Raw genomic sequence first — 24,715 nt, forward strand, 5'->3', positions numbered from 1 at the left:
CCGTATCGACCACTGGCTAGGGTCGGAGACAGTCTTACACTGGACATTAGACATATGCCGAGAACACTTTCCGATCACAATCCCATAATATTGTCCCTTAACATACCACACTACTCTCTGCCCCCATACAGCTGGAGGTTTAACGCTAGAGCACTAACGGACACGATTTATGCTGATACAATAGCAAAGGCTATTAAGGACTACTTCCAAATAAATGAGCCAACTACGGGAGACCCGGGTATATTATGGGAGGCCTTTAAGGCTACTTTACGAGGGGTGTGTATTAGCACCATAGTAGGAATTTTACGGTACGTTAGAGGGCAGCTAAAACGATGTGAAGAGCGACTGAATTCGCTAGAGGCTCAATATGAGCATACGCCAGACCCATCCATATTAGGAGAGTTACGACAGGTGTTGACTGAGCATCAATCGTTTGCAGAAGACGAGCTTAAATATATACATAAGCGCCCCATCGCTAGGAGGTTTGGAGAGGGTGGCCGACCAGGGAGGATTTTGGTGGCAAAAATTAGTGAAGGGCGTAGCCCTCCATCTGTGCTGCAAATAAGTGGGGAGGATGGATCATTGACCACTGCGGAGCACCCTTAAGGTGAGCTCTATACATCGCGTAACACAGCACCACCTAGGGAAATCCGGGAATATCTAGAGGACGTCGCCATCGCATGGCTCTCAGACACGCAGCGGAAATATTTAGCATTGCCGATCACGGTAGAGGAAGTCACGGAAATTATTAAGTCATTGCCCAACCGAAAGTCACCTGGACCGGACGGCTTTACGTGCGAATTTTACAAAACATACGTTGATATGCTCGCCCTTCACTTAGTGGCTATGTATGGCGCTGCTTTTGAACCGAATATACTGCTGCAAACATTACGGGAAGCTGTAATAATAGCACTTTTGAAGCCTGCGAAAGATCCTTAGCTTTGTGACTCATACAGGCCTCTGTCATTAATTAACGTTGACTAGATAATACTCGCCAAACTACTAGCAGTCAGGCTGCAACCCCTAATGACCAACCTCGTATTACCAGACCAGTCTGGTTTCATCCCGTCGAGAGCTACCATACAACACTAGGACATTGTTCGCTGTATCACACTATTTGACGCCTAACACCAAAGCAGTAGCGGTTATGCTAGATGCCGCCAAGGCGTTCGACTCTATCGAGTGGTCATATTTCTTTACAGTACTGGGGAGGATGGGATTCCCACCGATCTACAAACATTGGGTGCAATTATTGTATACGAAGTAGGTTGCTAGAATACGGGTAAATGGATATGTGTCTGAAACGATAAATATAGCTCGCGGGACAAGGCAAGGTTGCCCGCTGTCCCCTTTATTATTTGCATTAGCCCTGGAACCTCTAGCATGTAAAATACGACAGCTACGTCACTACTCAGCTCTACAGTTCCCATCACGGCCGCTGCACATTTCGCTTTATGCGGACGATATGCTTCTTTATGTCCGAGACCCAGAACAAAATCTGGCCCCGCTTCTGAGGGAATACGTTAAATTTGGCAGGCAATCCGGCCTTCAAATTAATTGGGCAAAGTTCATCTATTATACCGATAACAGATACCACCACACCACATGTGACTGACTTTCCTTTAGAATGGCTGCTGGAACCTGTTAGATACCTGGGAGTATGGTTTCACAGAGACCCGGAGGTTGTTTTTCGTCCAAATTATGGGCGGGTTATTGCCACTCTGGAGGACAAGGTCAAGAGATGGATACAGCCCCATTATCGTTAGCAGACCGTATAGCGATTGTTAAAATGAAAATACTGCCTGAATTTCTCTAACTCTTCAATAACATTCCTATCCAGCCTCCTAGGGAGGTATTTAAACATATAAACTCACTGGTGCTCAAATTGATATGGGCAGGCAAACAAGCAAGAATAGAGCTGCACACGCTAACACTGCCATATTCGAAAGGGGGATTCTGCGTGCCTGATTTTTATTTATATTATTTATGTGCGCAGGCGGCATATGCCACTTACTGGTATCATACAGTCCCGTACCTGACACACGCAGCTGTAGAGGAGGGCAATGCATTGCCAACGCCACTGACGGCAGTAATCACACATAAAAGGCTTCCACTACATGCTAAGGACATTAATACTATAGACACCACGAATAAAGCCTGGCGACATATAGGTCGGCTAGCCCACAAGTTGCCTCTGTATGCTCCTGCACTCCCACTAAATGACCACCCGGAGTTATCTGTTACTAGGGAAAAGGTGGGCATGGAGTTACTTCAACAGGTGGGAATACATACATTTGGAGATCTGAATAATGAGGGAGTATTCAAAACCCTGTAAGATTTATCATATATTACGAATCGGACATTATTATTTAGATTCACTTACCATAGACTCCAAGAAGCAATCAAAAAATTATACCCGTTGTTCCCTAATGAGCCTCCAAAACTGGATACATTACAATATATGATCGCTTCATCAGACACCACACACTTAGTCTCCAGACTATACAATATAGCGCAAGCTGAGCTACCAGGTAGCACTGACAAGGCCAGAGAGAGGTGGAGCACAGAAATGGAGGTGCCTATTACAGAGGAGGAATGAGAATTTGCCTAGCTTTAGTGCTGGTAAGTTCCAATTCTATTAAGGACTCTGAGGCGAGGATTATGCCTTCTTTCTATTGCTTTATTTTCCACAGCAGCAAGAAAAATATATAAACAAACTACTTTTCCCATGAACATTCGGGAAAAAACAAAATCGAACATGAGTCCTATCACAGTGTCCATGCACCGGCAGCTCCCATCATGCTCTGCTGTCCTTTCCTCCTCCTCTTTCTTCGCGCGAAGCCCATACACTGGTCCAATCACGCATCCTGTTTGGAATTCTCAGTCCCTGCAAAAGAACACACCATCAGATCTAGCCCATTCCGACAGAACGTCATCAATCAAAAGAAGAGCAGTACAATGCAGAGCAACAGCAGTTCATCAATTAGAGCATCATAAAAGATTTACTTACATTGCATACGGGGAGGGTCCACTTCCAGGAAGTCACTGGGGGGGATAATCCTCGCCTCCGAGTCCTTAATAGAATTGGAACTTACCAGCACTAAGGCTAGGCAAATTCTCATTCTATGGCAGGACCGGAGGCTTCGGATTATGCCAGTTCAAAGCTTATCAACAACCAGACGAGCTACTCCTATAACTGGCTTGAAATAGAACCTCTTGAATGTGGAGTCCGAGGACCATTCGGCCTCTCATCAAATCCTCCAGTCGAGCCCCGAGGGCAAAAGCTTTTGAGGCCATAGCTCCTCTCGCCGAGTGAGCTCTACATTGCTTGGTATCAATCCCCGCCTCCTGCATTACCCAACGCACCCAACGGGCGATCGTTGGCGAAGTAACTGCCTTGTACGGTTTCCGTAGGGCAATAAAAAGTTGTCTCTCACCCGGAGGGCGAGTATCATCAGTCATATCTTCATAAGCACGGAGGCACTGCACAACACACAGTTTGGCGGAGTCCTGAAAGGCCGGGTAGGAAATAACCCTAGTAAGGGTCTTAGTCCGCCTACTGACGGTAAAAGAGACTCCATCCGGAGAGGAAACTCTGGCCGTGATATCTAGTGCTCGCACATCCGAGACCCGTCTGCAAGATATCAGGCACAGCAACATAGCTAACTTAGCAGTCAACTCTCTACGAGACAAGAACCTGTTCGGTTGCCAAGAAAGGAACAAATTTAACACTCTGTTTACGTCCGACCGGACGGAGTACCGAGGCTCTGGCGGCAATGAAAGGGGGATACCTCTCAGGAGCCTACAAACCAAAGGATGTTCACCAACTGGGGAACCCTGCACCAAATCGTGCCCTGCTGAAATCGCAGACCTGAATGTATTGATCGACCGATAAGCCAGTCCCTGTTGAGCCAGTTCGGCCAAGAAATTCCGGACATGGACTACAGCTGCCCCCTCGGGATCAAAATTCCGTCGCACACACCAACGACTCCATCTATGCCATGCAGATCTGTACCGCTTGGTCGTGCTGTCAGCCCAGGCTTTGGAAAGCAAGTCCTCTGCCTTTCCCGAAAGGCCCTGGAGCGTCCAACGACGCCTGAGAGCCCCCATGCCATCAGTTGCAGAGAGCCCTCTTGGACCAACCTGTGGGGAGCTCCTTCTGGATTGAGGAGAATGTGAGGAGACTGGGGGAGTAGGATTGGAGAATCCCAGGAAAGTTCCAGTAGAACTGGAAACCAAACTTGAGATTTCCACCACGGAGTGATCATCACCACCTGCGCCAACTGACGGCGTAGCAACGCCGACACGCGCGTTATCATCGAGAATGGGGGAAACGCATACCCCTGCTCGACCGACCAGTCTTGGAGGAGCGCATCGGACTCCTCTGCCTGAGGGTCGGGACACCAACTGAAAAACCTCGGGAGTTGATGATCCAGGCGGGATGCAAAAAGGTCCACCGAGAATGGACCCCACCGGTCCGAGAGCCTGGAGAACAGAAGAGGATCCAGCTTCCAAACGCTGGCGTCCAGGATGTTCCTGGAGTGCCAATCGGCCACCTTGTTCTGACGTCCCGGCAAATACTCCGCCGTGACCGACACCTGATGGTCCAGGCAAAAGTGCCAAAAGTCTCTGGCGAGGTCCGCCAGCATTTTGAATCTGGTGCCACCTAGATGGTTGATATAACGGACCGCCGACACGGACCAACCTGTGGGGAGCTCCTTCTGGATTGAGGAGAATGTGAGGAGACTGGGGGAGTAGGATTGGAGAATCCCAGGAAAGTTCCAGTAGAACTGGAAACCAAACTTGAGATCTCCACCACGGAGTGATCATCACCACCTGCGCCAACTGACGGCATAGCAACGCCGACACGCGCGTTATCATCGAGAATGGGGGAAACGCATACCCCTGCTCGACCGACCGGTCTTGGAGGAACGCATCGGACTCCTCCGCCTGAGGGTCGGAACACCAACTGAAAAACCTCGGGAGTTGATGATCCAGGCGGGATGCAAAAAGGTCCACCGAGAATGGACCTCACCGGTCCGAGAGCCTGGAGAACAGAAGAGGATCCAGCTTCCAAACGCTGGCGTCCAGGATGTTCCTGGAGTACCAATCGGCCACCTTGTTCTGACGTCCCGGCAAATACTCCGCCGTGACTGACACCTGATGGTCCAGGCAAAAGTGCCAAAAGTCTCTGGCGAGGTCCGCCAGCATTTTGAATCTGGTGCCACCTAGATGGTTGATATAACGGACCGCCGACACGTTGTTCATCCTGAGAAGGACGCAAGATTGCACTCTGTCTTTGGTCCAACATTGCACCGCGAAGGAGCCCGCCAGTAACTCCAAGCAGTTGATATGTAAAGATTGCTCGAAAGCGGACCAGGCGCCACCCGTGGAGAAATCCCCGCACCTAGCTCCCCAGCCTGAACGACTGACGTCCGACTCTATCACGATGTCGGGAGCCGAGCCGAAAATCGCACGGCCATTTCAGGCCTCCATGTGCGTGAGCCACCATCTCATCTCGTCTCTCACATCGTCTGACAAAGGAACCAGCTGAGAGTACGTTAGCCCTTTCCTGAGGTGGTACGCCTTCAAGCGTTGCATGGCTCGATAATGGAGGGGACCTGGAAAGATAGCCTGAATCGAAGACGACAACAGGCCCACCAACCGCGCCAGGTGACGCAAAGATATCAACTGCTTCGCCAGAGTTTGGCGTAATTCGTGTCTGATCTTCGACATCTTCCTGGCGGGCAGACTCAAGGTGTAAGACACTGAATCTATATTGAAACCGAGAAAGGTTGCACACTGTACGGGAACCAGAAGGGACTTCTTCTCGTTGATTACAAAACCCAAGTCCTGAAGAAGGTTGATCGCGGACTGCAACTGAGACTGCAGGCGTCTCGGGCACTGGTCCATGAACAGCATGTCGTCTAAATACACAATCATTCTGACACCCCGAGCTCGTAAGGCCTCCACTGCCGGACGCAACACCTTTGTGAAGCACCATGGCGCTGAGGATAGCCCGAAAGGTAGTGTGGTGAACTCTTAAACCTGATCGCCCCACCTGAACTGGAGGAAACAACGGTGTGGAGGGAGGTCGGGACCGCTAAGTAAGCGTCCTTTAGGTCGAGCCTGACCATCCAATCGGACGGGCGTAAAACATCTCGTAAGAGGTGAATCCCCTGAATCTTGAAATGGCGGTATACCAGCCATTCGTTGAATTCCTTCAAATTGATCACCGGGCGCCTGCCCCCATCGACTTTGTCGACTAAGAAGAGATTGCTGAGGAAACCTGAGGGGTGTTCGCAAGCGCAACAAATCGCCCCTTTTGGGAGGAGGGCAGCGACCTCTTCGCTCACCAAAGCCGCATTGCGCTGGGAAAAGGTAATGGGGCGAGGACGCTGAAGCTGGTACGGACCGCCATGGAACTCCAATTGGAAGCCCTGCACCGTCTGCAGCACCCAGGCATCGCAGGTAAGGGAGGCCCACGCTGGGAAGAACTGCGCTAGTCGCTCCCCTACTCGCAAGCTCGTGGAAGGTAGCACACTCGCCTCGTCCGCCGCCCTGATGTTGGCCTCTTTGACCACCACGTCCTCCAAACTTCTTCCCCCTGGTGGGATAGAAATTGTTGAATCGGGCCTTGTCTTGAAACTGCCAGCGTCTGGAGCCTTGTCCTCTGTCAGAGCTGGCGCCTCGACCGAACGAGCGGCCCCTGCCTCGTCCGGTCTTATCAAAAACACGAGGGGCGAAGACCTTTTTGATGTTGGGCTGAGCCCTGTCCAGGGAAGTGAAGGTCGCCACGAACTTCCAGAGCTCCTTAATAAAAGGATTTCCAAACAAACCACCCTGGGCCACAGAGCCAGCCTCGGACGAGGCGAGGTCACCCAGCTTGGGGTCCACCTTTATTAAGAGCGAACGCCTCCTCTCTGTAGATAAGGCGCAGTTGGCATTGCCCAGAAATATGATGGCGCGCTGGGCCCAGTTCGACAGCACCTCCGGGGAAATCATGTCCCCCGACACCTTGGCTTTCTCCGCCATGTTTAAAACTTTCGTCATGGGGCCGACCGCATCCAGGAGCTTGTCCTGGCACGTACGCCAGGACCTGTCTATCCCCTTTCGGGGACCCTTGACGAATTTCGCCAGAAAGGTAGCCATTTTTGGGTCGATGTCAGGAGTCATGGCTACCTTACCCTCAAGAGAGGGTCGAGGGCACTCCGCCCGAAGGCGGCTACGGGCATCCTTATCCACCGGCCTCCTGAGGCGATTTGCAACATAGTGGGCCACCTTGTCGCATTGGACCCACTCGGACGATCTGGGGTGGACGATGTCGTCCGGGTCCAACATGTCCGATGGACCCGCGGAGGCGGGTGGTTGAGATGGCAGCCACGACCTGGAGGAACATGCCTCCTCCTCCGAGTCCGGAGAGTCATCGTACTGCTGCGGCTCCGGGGACATAGTACGGGGTGTAGGAGGAGGAACCTCCTCGGGGAGAGTTTGAGGGGATTGGGAGCCCTCCAAGGTCATAAAGGCGCTCTTCACCCTCGGGAAAGCCGTAGGGTCAACCCCCTCAGTACAAGGCTTTTTAGGGGCGGGGGGGGGGACGTGTCCGGGGCAGAGGCCGGAGCAGGCGCAGGGATAAGAGCGGCCAGTTAACGTACGCCTCAACCAAACGCGCCGAGAGCCGTTGCTCAAGGGGTACCATTGCCTGGTCTACTACCCGATAGATCGAGTCGTCGACCGCTTGATAAAAAGTCATCGTCCAGGGGGACCTAATTCAGAGGATCCTCCTCCATATACTGGTCCGACTCCCTCTGCAGGGTGAGGTAAATTAGGCTTGAAAGGCAGAGAGGACCGCAAGGAGACCGAAATTGACCCCCAAAGGGCACTCTATGGTCTGGGGATGTCCCAGCGATATGGGTGGCCGAAGGCACACAATTAACGGGACTAGCTATTGGAAACGCTGCAGCCCTCAGATTTCAGGGGCGCCACCCGGCGAAGCGTGCCCATGCCGAATACCGGCACAATTACGACCCCGAAGGGTGTTCAAAGTCACAGTACCTCCCAAGAGGGCGTCAAAGAAGCAAGGGAAAACCTAAATTGCGACCCCGAAGGGTGTCAGAGCCGAGTGGCCGGGTACGGGCTACACGCTGGTGACAAAAAACCGCGCCAGAACGCTCTAGAAGCATCTGACGGCGGTCCCGCAGCAGCCGAGGCGCTGACCCCTAGCGGCGAGTTAACCGCACCGCACACTGCTGGGTACCAGAATCGTGTAAGGAGCGCCGAAGCGTCCCGCGATTGAAGAAGGGAATCTGTGAGGGAAGAACAAACAAGCGCACGACCCTGGGCCAAAACTCTCAAGCCACAGAACCCACAAACCCAGGAGAGAAGAAAAAAACGACTTAACTTGCTGCGAGCAGCGAAGAAAGAGGAGGAGGAAAGGACAGCAGAGCATGATGGGAGCTGCCGGTGCATGGACACTGATAGGACTCATGTTCGATTTTGTTTTTTCCTGAATGTTCATGGGAAAAGTAGTTTGTTTATATATTTTTCTTGCTGCTGTGGAAAATAAAGTGATAGAAAGAATGGCATAATCCGAAGCCTCCGGTCCTGCCATAGAATGGCGAACTACTTGCGCTTTAACTCAGATGCTAACACCCAATGGTAATCTACGAATATTGCATTTTAAATACCTCCATCAAACATATTACATGCCTCTTTAGATAGGGCCTCAGACAGGATGCCAGTTGTAAACGCTGAAATTATGATGGAGCTGACTTTATTCATCTCGCATGGAGTTGCACAAAAGTACAGGCCTACTGGAGGGAAGTGATTCTGTTAATATCCAAAATGACAGGTACTGTGCTAGAATGTACTATACAGACCTGTTTACTGGGACCGAGTGTGAACGCTTGTGCTGGGAAGCGGAAGTTCTGTACGATTGCCCTGCTATTAGCAAAACGTAGGGTGTATATGTGCTGGGAAAGTAAAGTTGCACCTGCAATTAAACAATGGATGGGAGATCTGGCCTATTGTTGCGATACCTTACACACTTACGAAGATGAATTGCCAGCTCGTTCTAGGCCCAAAGATTTCTGGGTGTATTTCACTGATTATGTAAGAGAAAACCAACTGTCGTAAAGATGTGTGAACTGTATGTGTCCATTATTGCCTACAAACAGATGTGTGCTGTTTAAGTATCTCTATTATTGTACCAAGGTTATATATTCGCTATGAATGCACTAGTGGAATGGTCTTTTCAGTTTACTGCACTGTGAAGTAACACATAAAATTTCAATAACATGATTTAAAAAAATAAAATAAAAATGTAGCCATACTATGTCTTTATTCAAAATTAGATTTAAGATCATTCATGTGCATAGTCTGAATTTCTGGATTTGGCTGTTTGGCTCATGCAAATTTTCAGAGCACAACCAGCTTGATGTAATCCAAATGATGTTGTCAATCTTAGGGGAAGTTTATTTTGCATGTCAAGGGCGGGGGGGGGGTCAAAGTTGTGTCCACTTTATGTGCAGGGTGGAGGTATATAGTAAAATTGTTTGCTGCAGATTTTAAATGAATATTTTTACTGCTACTCTGCAACTTTATTATACAATGGGACAAATCTGAACCAGAAGACTAGATTTTTGCTTAAACTTATTCTACCGTAGTATTATTTATTTTCGGAAAATAATGAGTGTTTGAGCTTCCTAATCAACAATGGCAGTTCGGACAGGTCAATGCTCAACATTTGGTTCTCCTTAGTATGGTAGCATCTCTGTCATCAAGAGCATCATAATCAGCAGTTTTTTTTTTAATATACTGCCACACGCATACTGACATTTTGAATGATCCTGGCCTTTGATGATTGAGAGATAACCATCCCAATGAGAAGCACATATTGAGCATTAATCCATTATAACCAAGAATAGGAGAAGTAAACTTATAAAGTATACAATAGGATCAACCACTAGGTCAGTACTTAGTGAATCCCGAAATATGATTCTTTCATAATACTATTAGTGAGTGGTCTAGGCAACACGTGAGTGCTAGTTTTGTGTCTGTGGTATAGAACGATAATAATATCCCTTTATAGTGGGGAAACTGTTTCACAAAATGTAAGTAAGTGATAGTGAATCCATCCGCACCATGATAGTGATATCCTGTTTCGAAAAAAGGCCATTCTTCTCCTGTAATAGAGTACTCCTCTCTGGGTGCAGGTAATTCTATTATAGCAGACTACTCAATTGTACTGCACAACTACTTCTGAATGACACAGACATGACAAGTGGCTATGAGTCTCCAGTATACTGTCCCTGTGCAGTATGTTAAATTCTGATAGAGACTGCAGACTCCTCATCTTTTGAATACTTCACCAGGGGTCACACTGGATTCGAAAACTTGTGAGCATTACCTGTAAGCGCAGTCAGGTGGCACTGTGCGACGTCTCACTGACGTTGTTCAGGGAATGACAAGTGAAGCCAATATAGGTGACAGTCCGGTGCTCTGTCTGTTTCTTGCCACCAGATGTGGATCGAGAGCTACCTATTGTTTCCATTTGAAACCCATTTACCTCCCAATTTTTTTTAATCCAGTGAGTAAGGCAAATCGCACCTCCTGAGACAACAAGTTTTATATCTCTGAGGAAGTGTCACAAGCAAATGTTGGTGACATGAGGTTTGGCTGTAGTGCCTGGGGTTGGCTCTCTACTCTAATGACTGCAGTGATTATGCATCAATTAATTTGAATAACATTTGGGACCACAAGGCGAAGCTTTACATGCCGAATCGAACAAGGGCACGGCGTCCAAAGGCTCGATCTCATTCCCATTCCAAAAACAAGTCCCAAGGTAGATAGTCATTGCACTCCAAATCCTCCACCAAGTTGAACAAAAAAAACGTTTAAATTACAGAGGGGGACTCAGACCCTTCCCCACCACTCTTGTATTCCTGAGAAGGTGCAAGGGCTTTGCCATTACTCTCGATCTTGCTCCCGAAGTCTATCGGACACTTAGCCAATCCCGGACCATGCCCAGCCCAACCTGTGTTTTCAAGGCCATCTGTCACACTCCAGCAGATCCAAGAATTCACTGATACCTTGTTGCTTTGTCTTTCAACTCTCTCTGGGCCCCAAGAAGCCCTCAGCGCAGTTGGATCCTGAGAACGTGGCCTCTACCAACGCCTTTGCTGACTCCAGCTCCATCGTCCACTTTAGTCCCCAGAACTTTGCCACACATACCGACTCAAATGACGTCGGAGCACGAGGCACAACTCGTTGTGTTCTCCAACCGGACCTTAACCGAGGTTGTGCACAATGCCCATCGCGCTGTAGCTTTTGCCCGTTGGCCTAAGCTGCCTAACATCCCAGTCCTGCAGGACAGGCATCATACACTACATTCTTTATGTGGGACATACTCTAGTAATGACAAATGATACAGGAGACCAGTTTGGCTAATCGTTCCATGAGGAAAATTGCTATGAGATCCTCCAGGATGCAATTTGCCTTTATACCTCGGCTGAGTCTGGATAATCTCACTCCCTGGTCCTGCCACTGAGGAAAGCACTTCCTTTGCAGTGGTTATATGGAGGGCGGCTGAGTTTCTTGACATCCAGCTTCCAATTTTAGAGGTCAAACATAACATTCTGACTGAAGTCCTCCAACTAGGGCAGACTAATACTGAGCCTATATTGCCCTTTATTGAGGCCCTGACTGATGTTCTCTGGGCCTGGGTGAAAACTTGCTCTGGTTTCTCAGTGAATTAGACATATTGCGTGGAGCTATCGCCCTGCCAGTGGTAACCCTGCTTTTCTTACTTCATAGCCTTCCTCAAGAGCTTAGTGATACAAGCTTACACCACCAGGACAAACTCTCATGCCTTCCCGACTGCTTCTGCGCATAGGAACTCTTAAGAGGGGAGACCTTTGGGAAGAGGGTTTATTTGTCCTCAAGTTTAGCTCCCCAGTCAGTCAATGCCAGTCGCCTTTTGGGCAATTATTCCCACTCTCTCTGGGACTCAGAAGCTAAAGTCCTTTCAGGTGTCCCAGAGGACCTTTGTCCTTCACTGTACTGACCCAAGCCATACTAGATGGCTGTGACGCTGCCAAGTTTATACCACGGATTTCATAGGCCGAGCCATTGTTACTAGCGTTGCTATCCTTTGCCATTCCTGGATGAGATCCGCAGGTTTCTGTAGCAATATTCAGTTTTTCATAGTGGGCATGCCCTATGATCGGACTGGCCATTTTGGAGATCAAGCAGAATCCGACCTTGAGCGTTTCGAAGACAGCAGAGCCACACTTTGCTCCCTGGACTTAGCTGCTCCGCCACACCAACCGCATCAGCCCTTCCCATCTTTTCACGGCACTGGCAGAGGTACCCCATACAGACAGCCACTTCAGCCTCAGCAGGGTTCTCAGCATTGCATGACAGAGACAGAGCACCAGTTAGTCTACCGATCTTGGCACTACCTGCCAAACCACTTTAGACATCCCTTAGCCTAGCACATCCATCCAGTTGGAGGCAACATCCAAGAATTTTATCGGATTGGCTGGCCATAACATCAGACAAGTGGGTCCTGCAGATCGTTTAGAGGGGGAACGAGCTACACTTCCTGCCAGCTCCGCCCCCCCTCCCACCAGCCCCAGAATGTCTGATGGGAGACCATTTATGGGTCGTACACCAAGAAGTGCAAGTCCTTTTGGCCAAAAGGGCTATGAAAAGGATGCCTACAGAGGAGTGGGTTGTGGTTTTAGGTCCCACCTACGCAACACGCATGCGTTGCATAGGAGGGGACCTTCTGTAAGCGACTTGCTTTTTGGGCCAAAAACGTGCACGCGTTGCATTGCCATCAATGGCAATGCGTGCAAATGAGGCGATCTGCTTGCAGGAGCGCGCACCACCAAATCGCACCAATTATCAGTCCCGCAAGTGCAGGCCCCCCTCCTCCCCCCCCCCCTGCTGCTGCGCCGCCTCCTGCTGCCGAGCGAGCTTGTTTTTCTCGCTAAGTGTGGGCATCCTGGGGGCAGTTCTCTTAAGAATCCAGTAGATGCCCCCAGAGACCACACAACTTGTACACCCGTGACTGGCTACATAGAATCGATGTATGCTATAGTGACAAGGGCTATTCGCACAATAATAGCGGCATCTTGTTGTTAATGCATGCAGATAAGTATGCCAGGATTTGGCGATAATTTCCGATCCGTTAATTTCAAAAGGAATCGTGGCCGCGCACCCACTGAGACAACTTCCAAACACGGACTCCCTCCTTCAATCCTGCTTGTCGCTCAGAAGTGTAACTGTTCTTACAACCCTCAACGCGTTTGTACCACCCAAAAACTCCCCTCCTTTGATATGCTCCACTGTGACGTCACATGACCCATGTTTTACCTCTTAGTTCCGGAGTCTGAATCATCCCTGGAGTTTGCCATAGTCCTGTGCGACTTTCATTTTGGCGCCTCTCCTCCCCTTCAACGGGGCCTTTTTAGGTTTAAAGCATTTTATTAAGATAGAAAAACATGGGGGAGTGAATAGGAGGTTAAGGTTACATACAGCACAATAAAGGAAGAAGTGCATCTCAGGAGCGTTGGCGAAAAGTAGTCCGGTGATCCAGAAGAAAAATACAGCAAATGTAAGGCAAATAAGCAATCTGTGTGACCCTCGCATGCACCTCAACACCCCATCTAAAGCAGAGCGCGGATAGCCATCAGCGATACATCAAAGCACAACCCAGTCCCTCCGATCCCCCCACCCCCAATAAAAGAAAGAGAAAGAAAACAACACCCCAACTCCCCCGTCCAATGGCCCTGTACTAGGATAACCCGCCCCAATCAGCCCACCCCCCATCCCCTAAGATCCTGTCCCCCGTGCATTCTAATCCACCGGGGTCGTCGGTGGCGTCAGCCTAAGAAGTCGAAGGTACCTCGGGCAGGTGAGCTCCCGGAATTCCGTGGACAGTAGTGCTAGGAAGGGTTGCCATAGCTCCTCAAATTGATCTACATCCCCAGCCACCGTGAGCGACATCTTCTCCATTCCCAACACCTGCCAGAGCCTATGCAACCAACCCGTAATGGAGGGGGCAGTGGTGGTACGCCAGTGGACAAGAATGTTCTGGACCGCTGAGCCCAGCGCAATTGCAATCTGTCTACCCCTGCGGGACTTCAACGGATACATTAGGTCATTGGGAAGGCCTAGCAAAACATACGCTGGGAAGCGCAGCAGCTCAATCTCAAAGTGCTTATCCACCTCATCCAAAACTTCCTTCCAATAAGCGGTCAGCACCGGGCAAGCCCAAAGAATGTGTGAGAGGGTACCCTCCTGTCCGCATCCCCGCCAGCACCCCTTGTCAGTGTGTCTATGCATTTCATACAAACTCTCCGGGGTGTAGTACCAATAAGTAGACACCTTAGTGAAGGTCTCCGTAAGTCCCGTGTGATATGCCGAGTGCCGCGCCCGATATGCAATTTTGTCCCACTCCTTATGGCTGAGTGTCCTACCCAATTCTCTGTGCCAGCGCTCCCTCCCCGGGTTATAATAGTGGAACGTCGGGGCTGAAGGAATTTATACAAATCGGTAATCAGCTTGGCATCCGAGGTCCGAGTCACCAACCACCGCTCATACGGTGTGATTTGGCGAGCAGCGGTGTCGCGCACCTGGGGTTGGAGAGCCCAGTGTCGGACCTGCATATAGCGCAGTCTGTCCATCTCCGTCAGGCCGAATTCCTGCCGAAGTTGTTGAAAAGGAATCACGCCTTCCGGCCCGTAGATCTGGAAAAGCGCCCTACAGCCTGCGCTCACCCAATGAGAGAAGGCCCCCGGCTCCATCCCTGGGGAGAAGTCCGGGTTACCCGCTATGGGTGTGAACGGCGAGGGGAAGGTGGTCAGGTCATGAGTCTCGCAAACTGCGTCCCACACCCTCAGGGGGACCCGCGTAACAAAAGAGGCGTAGAGATTAGCAGGGCGATGCGCGCTGCGTAAGAACGGAACCTCTTGGAGGGTGCGGCCCGCCACCGCCTGGTCTTGAAAAAGCCAGTGTTTGTCGGACTCCCACCTGCTCCACTCCACCAAGTATCGCAGTTGCGCCGCCTGGAAATATTTACGGAGGTCCGGGATACCAAGACCCCCCGCCTCCGGAGCAAGCGTGGAGAGGACCCTCTTCATCCGTGGCTTGCGGCCTTGCCAAACGAAGCTGGAGATGTCAGCCTGCGTTTGTCCTATCCAACCCACAGGGGGTTGGAGAGGCAGAGCGCGAAAGAGGTACAGAATCTGGGGCAGCACCGTCATCTTAACCGCCGCGATGCGACCCAGCCAAGACAAAAGGCCCTTGCTCCAGCGGCCAAGTTCCTCCTTGATCTTCCTGCCGAGGGAAGTGTAATTGGCTGTCACCATCTCAGGCAGTGTGGGCGCCAGTAGGATCCCCATGTACAGCACCGTAGACGAGGACCACTGCATGGGGAAAAGGCGCTGAAGGTCCCTCCTGGTATCCGCCGCCAGGGACACATCCAACGCCACCGACTTGCTCATATTCATTTTGAAACCGGCCACACGCGCAAAGGCGTCCAGTTCCTGGACGCAAGCAGGGAGCGATCTCCTGGGGTCGTCTAGGGTCAGCAGGACATCGTCCGCGTAGAGGCTGACCGTGTGGACATATAGGCCCATCCTGACCCCAATAGCGTCAGGGTTGTTGCGAATCCTCTGAGCAAACGGCTCCATGTAGAGGGCAAACAGAAGCGGCGAGAGGGGGCAACCCTGTCTCGTACCGCGTTCGATGGCAAAACTTCCGTAGCTACACCCATTGACCCGCACCGACGCCGAAGGACGTTTGTAACAGTTGAAGACCATGGTGCGGAACTTCTCACCGATACCCAGTTTCCTGAGAACCAGCTCGAGGTACGGCCAATGAACTCTGTCGAAGGCCTTCTCCGCATCAACTGATAGCAGCATCCGCTCCCCCGGGATCCGCGAGGCCTTCTCAAGTACATGCGTTACCCTCTTGGTGTTGTCAACCGTCTGTCTACCGGGTACGAAGCCAGCCTGGTCCGCCTCCACCAGTCCTGGTAGGTGTAGACCAAGCCTGGCCGCTAGAATCCCCGTGTATAACTTGAGGTCGACATTTAAGAGCGAGATGGGCCTGTACGAACCACACAAGGCCCGGTCTTTCCCGGGTTTCGGGATGACCGATACCGTTGCGTTCAGGAGGTCCGGTGGGATGGCGCCAGGCTCGGAGAACGAATTAAACAGTCGAGCCAGGATAGGGGCCACAGCGGTGCAAAAGGTCTTATAAAACAAGGATGTGTAGCCATCCGGGCCCGGGGCCTTACCATGCTTCAGTCGCGCTATAGCGGAGATTACTTCCTCAACACGGATGTCCCTCTCCAGATGCTCCGCCTGGGCGGGATCCAGCACCGGGAGGGCCACTGACTCCAAATAGTCCTCGGCGTCTTGCGGCGAGGAGGGCTCCCCAGCATACAGCGCTTCGTAGAAGCTGCAAAAAGATTCCGCCACCTCTGCTTCACCAGAAACAACAACCCCGTCCGTGCCCACCAGTTCCTTCACGACACTACGCTGCTGTGTGACCCGGAGCCGGTGGGCTAGGAGCTTACCACACCTGTCCCCCCCTGAGTAGAAGGCGTGCTTCAGGCGTAAAGCGGCATACTCCGACCTATCAAGATCCAGTGCCGACAGGAGCTTCCTCGCCGCTTTCAACTGCCTCCAAACTCTGGGAGCCCCTGTGCGGCGATGGACCTGTTCAAGCTCCCGGACCTGCGCGGTCAGTTCGTCCCTTTTACGTTGCCGTTCCTTATTTTCGGCTGAGGAGATGGAAATAAATTCCCCCCGGAGGACCGCCTTCAAAGCCGCCCACTGCGTTGCTTGGGACGTGTCGGAGTTGCCATTATGAATCAGATAATCCTGTATGGCCTCCCCTATGCGCTTCACAACAGACTTTTTATGTAAAAGGGTATCGCGAAGACGCCATGTCCCCCGAGAGGGAGAGGCCACCGGCCACTTGAAAACACCGGAAACTGGCGCATGGTCGGACAGAGACAGGACTCCAATGTCCGCCGCTGTGGCGGCAGTGCACATTGGCCCACTCACCAGGAGGTAATCCAGTCGCGAGTAGGTGCGGTGCGCATGGGAAAAGTAGGAGTAGTCCCTATCAGTGGGGTGCATAGAGCGCCAGAGGTCGTGCAAATCCATCTCCACAATCCGATCCTTCACCGCGCGGGAAAGTTCCCCCGTCTGCGGGGAGCGTTGCGCCGACCTGTCCATAGCAGAGTCGAAAACAATGTTAAGGTCTCCCCCCAGGATAACATGGCGGTCGGGAGAGGCAGTGACGTCCACCAACACTGAGTCCAAGAAACGATCCTGGTGATCATTCGGGCTATAAACTGAGCCAACCGTAAAAGCTATTCCCCCTAGGCGCATGCGATATGCAAGGAGCCTCCCCTTCTGTTCAGCATACTTGTACAGAACCTCACCTCTAAAGGAGCTCGCTAAAAGAATGGCTACTCCCGCAGTCTTGTACGCCGCCGAGGAGAAGAACTGAGTGGGGAACTTGGCAGAGCGCAGCCTATGGCAATCCCGGGACAGCAAATGAGTCTCCTGCAGGAGGCATATATCCGCCTGTGTCCCCTCCAGCAATGATAGGATCGCCCTTCGCTTCACGGGGTTATTCAGACCCTTAACATTAAGGGTCACTACCTTTAAGGACGGCATTCCACCCGGGGATCAGAAACGCTATGTAGCAAGCAAGGGATCAGCGGGCGGGGCACATGGGGCAGGCGCGCGGGAAAGGCCAGGACAGGCCAAGCGTGGGCATGGACAACATCGGACGGGACCTCCCCAACAACAAAACAACCCTTACACTCTCCCTAAACACACCCATGGCAACTAGCCAAAGACAAACATAAACACCCCATTGTCTCAGTCAAGCCCCAAAACGGGCAAGTCCGTAGAAAACAGCAAAGTGGACGTTCAGCCACTCAGCTCCATCCGCTCCCCCCCGACCCCCGGCCCCAAACCCAGCATTGTGAAAGCTAAGAACATCTCCCCCCGGAGTGAAATTAGGCCGTCAAGGCCACGCCGTTGGAGTCGGCCAAGTCCCTGGCCGCCGCCCTCAAAGCATCAGCCATGTCCGCCCTGATAGTAGGGGAATCAGGACGCCCTGCACTCGCTGGCGACTGTCTCCTCATTGACCTCCGTCGGCTCAGTCTCTCTGGGCGCCTCCACGACGGTGTAGCTCCGTCCTCCTCTGTAGCCGTGAGCCCCAGGACCCCGCAGATGTCTTGTAGGGAGCGCAGCTGGTGCAGCACCCCGTTCCACCTAAAGATCAGGCGGAAAGGGTGTCCCCAGGAATAAGGCGTCTCGTGTTCGCGCAAAAAGTCAGTGGCAATCCTGAAGGACCTGCGCTTCTGCAGCGTGATGGCGGACAGGTCTTGGTAGAGCGCTACAGGCCGCTCCCTGAAAGTTAGCGGCTGCTTCTTTCGGGCCTCCGCCATGATGCGTTCCTTCAGCGGGAAGTCGGGCAAGAATGCCAAAATGTCCGGTGGGGGCGCCGATGACTGGCGCTGCCGACCAACCCTATGCGCTCTGTCAATGCGGACAGGGAAGTCTGCATCTTCCCCCAGGATCTCTCGGAACAGGTCCTGCAGATAGGCCACCAAGTCGGCCCCCTCGTCCGCGGATGGGACACCACGCACCCGGATGTTGTTCCGCCGGGACCTGTTCTCGAGGTCCTCAGAGTGGGCCTGGAGCTCAACACATTGCTCCCGGAGGCGGAGAACGTCCTGTTGAAGATGGACTATCTCTTCATCCCGGCGCTGGGCCGCCGACTCTACTGTTTCAACTCGCTCGCCGAGGCCCTCCACCTCCCTGCGTACTTCACGGACCTCACTGGCCACTTCCTTCTTCAGCGTTTGAAAGTCTTCCATGAGGGAGCTAAACAGTTCCTCCATAAAGGACCTCGTGACCGGCGGCTCGCCCCCAGCCGCATCCACCGAGTCTCGGGAGGACCCCGGCGACGACTGTGTTCTGTCCCGCAGCTGCTGGGCCCTGCCAAGCATATCCGGCAGGGTACGGTCCCCCTTCCTCGAGCCGCCCCTCCCAGTCATCGTAGCCGCTGCAGCGGACGAGCGGGCTCAGGTCCGGCCGCCTCAGGGTTGCCCAGTCGCCGGCGAGCGCCAGATGTGGGGACCGCTCTGCAAGCAGGAGTGCTGCGTCACAAGCGACAAAATGGCGGACCAGTCCGGGCACTGCCAGTCGCGGCGCCCAGCCAGGGCGGTGATCGGGAGCCAAAGCAGGGGTCTTTTCCACATACCAAATCGGTATGGTATGTAAACTTTGAAGTTTTACTTTTTAAGAGTGGGCAGTGGTCCATGGGGCACTGCCAGGTATTCATTTAAAAAAAAAATGTATATCTTCCAAAGGGAAGGGGCCCCTTGGGGACCTCTTCCCCTTTGCGAAAGGGTTAAACTGGTTGGAAATTATTAATGTTTTGCAACCGGAATGAGGACCTGGAAAAGAGATCCTGCCACTTGAACATCAGGATTAGGGGTATTCATCTGCTGGCGTATTCCACAAATCTAGAAGGGTATGTCATCCGTCTCTTCTGCCACATAGGGCCTGCAATGGCCGACAAAGACATTACACTGGATTGTACTCCTAGAGCGGGCTGTCCATCCCACACCGCCGGATCTGTACAAGACGTACTTGCATGCATTCACAACTTCTGGCAGAAAGAAGTAATAGTGGCGGCAGTTTGTGACCAAGGCCCCATCTTCGAGGGTGCAAAGGTGTGGCTCTACGAAGATCTATCACTGCTCCCCCTCCAGCGAGACAAGGGAGTTAAATACAAAATGGGGCCACCCATTCCGCCTCACTTTCAAATTTGACAATGAAACCTACATAGTACGCACTATGGTCGAGGCTTGTTAAGCTCTTGAGCTGGAATTCCCCTGGAGAGGATAACCAGATGGCACAGCTTTGAGAATAGCCTTCCCCGTAATTGTCTTGCAGGGGAATGCTGCCGGACCACAAAAAGCAATGCTCCCAAACCATCAACAGATGAGTGTCTGAGAATGTGCAGACCTGATCTGACAATTGCAACACAACACCACCTAGTTTTGCAGCTCCTCCCTCTTACAACCCAGAAACACTAGCACTGGGGGAGTCTTCAAAACACTGCTACATGGACCTTCCCCCCACAGCTGTTACCCCCTACCAGGCCTGAGCCATTGCCACATGCTACTTTTGATCTGCATAGGTATGGCGGATGGTGCACATCCCCACTACCTGACATACTTCACCATGGCCCCTTGTTAGTAGCACTTATGGCTCTCATGGAGGGAGCGTTGCAGTTATATGTTATTCCCCCTGATGGTAACCGCCCAACCAGGGTTTCTTACCTCAGCCTGCAGCTATATCATGCATTGGGACACTCTAGTAGGATAGGCAAGCCTGCTGGCTACCGAGTTCCAAGGACACATTCTGCAGACCCAGGCAGAACTTTCCAAGATACTCCTTTCCTTATGGATATCAATACACTTAAATACATACACCCTCGCCACCTTATATGCCCCTCATGAACACCAGGAGCAATTTATCCTGAAAGTTCTAGGCCTGGCCACTTCCACACCTGATGCAGACATCCTAATACGGGGAGACGTCAATCTCGTCTTTGACACCAGACTAGACAGACTGTCTGAGAGAGTGGGACAAACTGGCACTCCAGCACTAAAGGCTCGCTGCCGGAGGTGGGCATTTCCTGTAATTGGAGGGTCCAGAACCCAACACATAGGGACTATACTTTTTATTCTGCATCCAATCAGACATACACCTGTATTGATTACTTTTGCACCTCTCCGCGCATCTTTGCAGCCTCCACATAGGTGGAGATGGGTGTTGTAGATCTCTCCGATCATTCTCCTATTTCGATCTCCTTTCGTACACCAGATATGCCCCGAGATATGCCGCTCCCCTCAGGTTTGGTGACTAAACCACACCCTCTGGTCATACAACTCCACACTCAAAGAGGTACTGAAGGCAATCCACGATACAGAAATGTTAAACAATAAATCCCATAGAATAATGAGTATTTATAACTGCTTACCTCGTGAGTACTGGTATACAAAAAGTTCCACTATTGATGTGAATGCAGAATGCAACCCAGTGTGATGGATCAGGCAGGTAGGTGTAGAGCCCTGTGTAAACCCCTTCTTGCCTACTCTGAATATTCTTTTGAAGTGTGCGAATTGGGCATGAATGCATCTCCGGTGTTCTTAAACGTGAAAAGAAAAATAACTGGCACTTGAAAAGGCTACATTACAGAAGTACAAGCGAGGGTCATTGCGAGAAGTATTGGGGATTCAAGGAAAACAGAAATGTGCTTTCTGGAGAGATCCCCATTAACGTAAACAAGCATTGGCATAGCCAATAGGTCTTGCCTTTGGGACCCTATAAGTGTTTAGCCATGCAACAGTTGATGTTGTTGCACCAAGGATATTGTGCTGCATAACTAAATACTTATATGGTCCCAAAGGCGGGACCTATTGGCGATGCCAATGCTTGTTTACTCGTGGTACTTAATGGTGCGAAAGAAGGATAAAGATCTTCATCCTATGTTAGACCTGTGTCTTCTCTGTATCTTCCTCCGGAAGGACACATTGAAGATGCTGACCTTGGACCAGGTCTTGTTTGCCATCGACCATCGAGACTGGATGGTGGCTTTAGACCCACAGGATGCTTATTTCCACATTCCTGTCTTGGGGTCCCACTGTCGCCACCTGTCATGCAGGGTTAGTGATGAACACAGCATCTACTGAAGGCTATAAAACACCATCCGCGATTGTGCGAAAGTGTGATAGTTCAGCTGGGTACATCAGACCTCTTCCAGGTCATGCAGCCAGTCCTGTCATTTGCTGCAGCCTTTTTCCGCAGAGCTCTCCCATGAACCTGGGGCCAGCTGTCAAAATATGTTTATGGCTGTCTCTGTCACCGTACTTAACCTTCTCCGTTTTCTTTGCTTTAGGCCTGGAATCCTGCGGCTGAAGAACAGTGTTTTGACAGGTGTCATAGACTGGGCCAAACAGAAGAAGTTATTATCACCAAGGTGAGCAATCTTTGAAATAGTGGGTTTTTTCCAGGCTCGACAGATCCATACTTCTCTTGGTTCTGCCTCAAGTGATCCCTAGCACCATTTGCATTTTTGTAGACACGGCAAACTACCACTGTGTCACTGTTTTTGGGGCACTCACTACCTAAAACAAGTATGTGTCGGAGCACTCTAAAGCTGTGCGGATATGAGTCTAAAGGCAGATGGAGACCGTGAGATCTTTTTGCTGGTTCCTATTGCACTAGAAGATGGTTACTGGACAGTGTCCGTGATGGATACCATCAATACTGAATCACTGATGTCACAGGGCCCACTGTACTATTCCATTAAAGCTGAATACCCAAGGTATTCCCTTTTGTACTGTTGACTCTCCAAGGGTAGCAATATCAAGCAGTCCAGGAGTGGCTTGCTTTTAATATAATTTTTCAGTTGTGTTTTAGCTTGTTGCTCACAATAACGGTGCTGGCCGTATTTCTAATTTCATGGCAAAGTCCTTTTGTGGCAGGTTCTCAGTTACACTTTTTTGTTCACCTCCCATTTAGAGCCCTCTGTTCATCTAGTAAGTGCCAAGGTCTTTCGCTACAGGTTGAGCTGGAAAAATGTTTTTACCTTTGTGTCATCAAAGTTTTTTTTTCCGATTTTTCACATCTCCACTTACTGGGAAAGTGACAGCAAGATGGCAGAAGCGCTGTGTGTACCATCAAGCAGTACATAAGAACATTTAGAGTTTGGGGGTGGTCGCGTTAACTTAAATTGGTGAGGCATGTTTCGAGTCATGAGAGGTAGACATGGCAGGTGATACATGGACACAGACCTTATATGGCAATGTAATATGTCCTAATTTAACATTTCTGGAGGACTTTTAATTGAGAAAAAAAATTGTGTGAAAGGGTTGGGCCTGTACATTATCCCTATAATATATATCTATCAACGAAACGTGCCTTCCCAGGTCTAAAAGGAAGATCATCCTGGAGTGATTCTGAAGTCATTCGATGACTTCAGCCAGGCAATTCCTGCAATTAACTGGAGATGTCATCTGAAGCCATCCTGAAGTCTGCCCACAGGGCAAAATATTTAAATGGGATGACTTTATCTAGAGTCATCAGAGAAACTACTCCAGGATTAGGGCCTGATTACTTCAGTGAAAAACATGTGATGAGCTTGAACTACTGCCGGATGATCCCATGCTGATTACAGGATTAGGGTGGATTACTCCAGGATGGGTCCCTGAATACTTCAGTGGAAAACATGTGATGATCTTGTACTCCAGAATGATCCCATGATGATTTCAGATTAGGCTGGATTACTCCAGGATGATCCTTTGAGTATTTCAGGATGGGGCTGTATTATTACAAAATGATCATGTGATGACTAGAGAAAGAGCCTGTATTACTCAAGGATTTTCACAAAGTAACTTTATAATGGTACTGCATTATTTGATGATCACTTTATGATGGAGATGTATTATTCCAAGACAGTGTTCACCAAACTGAGTTGCGAGATGATTTTTGGTGAGTCACAAAAGTCCAAATAACAAAGATGCCTTTAAATTCTATGTTTAACTGTCACGTTTGCTGACGATTCAAAGACAGATGTCAATGTAAAGCTGCTTTATTATTTTAATATAGGGACTGGTGTTTACTTTTCTTTCTCCAACAGCAAATTCGGTAACTTTCACCCACATACTCTGTCCCCCATCACCACCCACAGTAATCAAATGTTACTCATTTATGGCTCTTACATCACATAATACTTATGGGACCTAACTTAAAAAATTGTTTAATGGTTGCAAAACCCTCAGATTCAGGAAATCTCAGGGTTTGTAATCGCTAAAACCTTTTTTGTCGATTACTAAATCAAAGGAACAATCCAATTTTTTTTCTCGATTTAATAAGTCGTCAGTGGTGGGTCGAACTAGCAGAATTTGAATACCCGGAGTTATTGTACTATAATTGCATTTATATGGTGCCTACTACCACTGATGAGGCATTGAATCGCTTTTTCGGCAAGGAGCATGCTACTCCGGAACCCATATAGGATTAGTGTTGAATCAGTATAGTGAAATCTGAAAGTAATTTGAAAGGTGGATAGATTAGTCAGTTATTTGGATTCAGAAGGATAGAAGAGGGTAAGAGGTTTACATTTATTTATCGCTTGATACCCCTGATAGGGTGTTGAAGCACTTTCTTTGGCGAGTAGCATGCTACTCTGGAACTCAAAGGATTAGTGTTGAGTTAGTATAGTAAAATAATGTGCTGGATATTTTATTCAGATATTTGGATAGAGAAGGGTAGCGGAGGGATGGAAGAGCGACGTAAATAGACATGTTGTACTGTCATTTAGTGCAGGGAACACGTTCCCAGTGCAAAAACAATAGAACTAACGGTCCCGCGCAGTGCACCAGAGGGTGCAGTTGCTCAAGTTGATTTGACTGCTATTTGGGTCAATTTTCTTCTCAAGCAGCAGCCTTCAGATTTCAAACAGTTGCAACTGTCTGCGACCACCCGTGTTAGGAAATTGTCACCGCATGTACCCCTAGCGACTGAAAATCACGTTGGTGGGTACCAAATCTTGCTCACCAACTTACCGTCTGGAGCCACGTGAGCATAAAATCCCA

At 50.3% G+C, this 24,715-nt stretch overlaps 1 protein-coding gene across 3 annotated transcripts in view; it reads left to right on the top strand.

The window, feature by feature from the left end:
- Positions 1-24,715, top strand: part of HLTF (helicase like transcription factor) — a 416,132-nt gene that overhangs the window by 338,672 nt on the left and 52,745 nt on the right. For all 3 annotated transcript variants that reach the window (XM_086944107.1, XM_086944108.1, XM_086944109.1), the window contains one exon: positions 22,015-22,095. In XM_086944107.1, coding sequence (XP_086800233.1) covers positions 22,015-22,095 — 81 coding nt within the window. The remainder of the gene's footprint in view (positions 1-22,014; positions 22,096-24,715) is intronic.

Source organism: Lissotriton vulgaris, chromosome 11 (assembly GCF_964263255.1).
Source record: "Lissotriton vulgaris chromosome 11, aLisVul1.2, whole genome shotgun sequence".
Taxonomy (NCBI): domain Eukaryota; kingdom Metazoa; phylum Chordata; class Amphibia; order Caudata; family Salamandridae; genus Lissotriton; species Lissotriton vulgaris.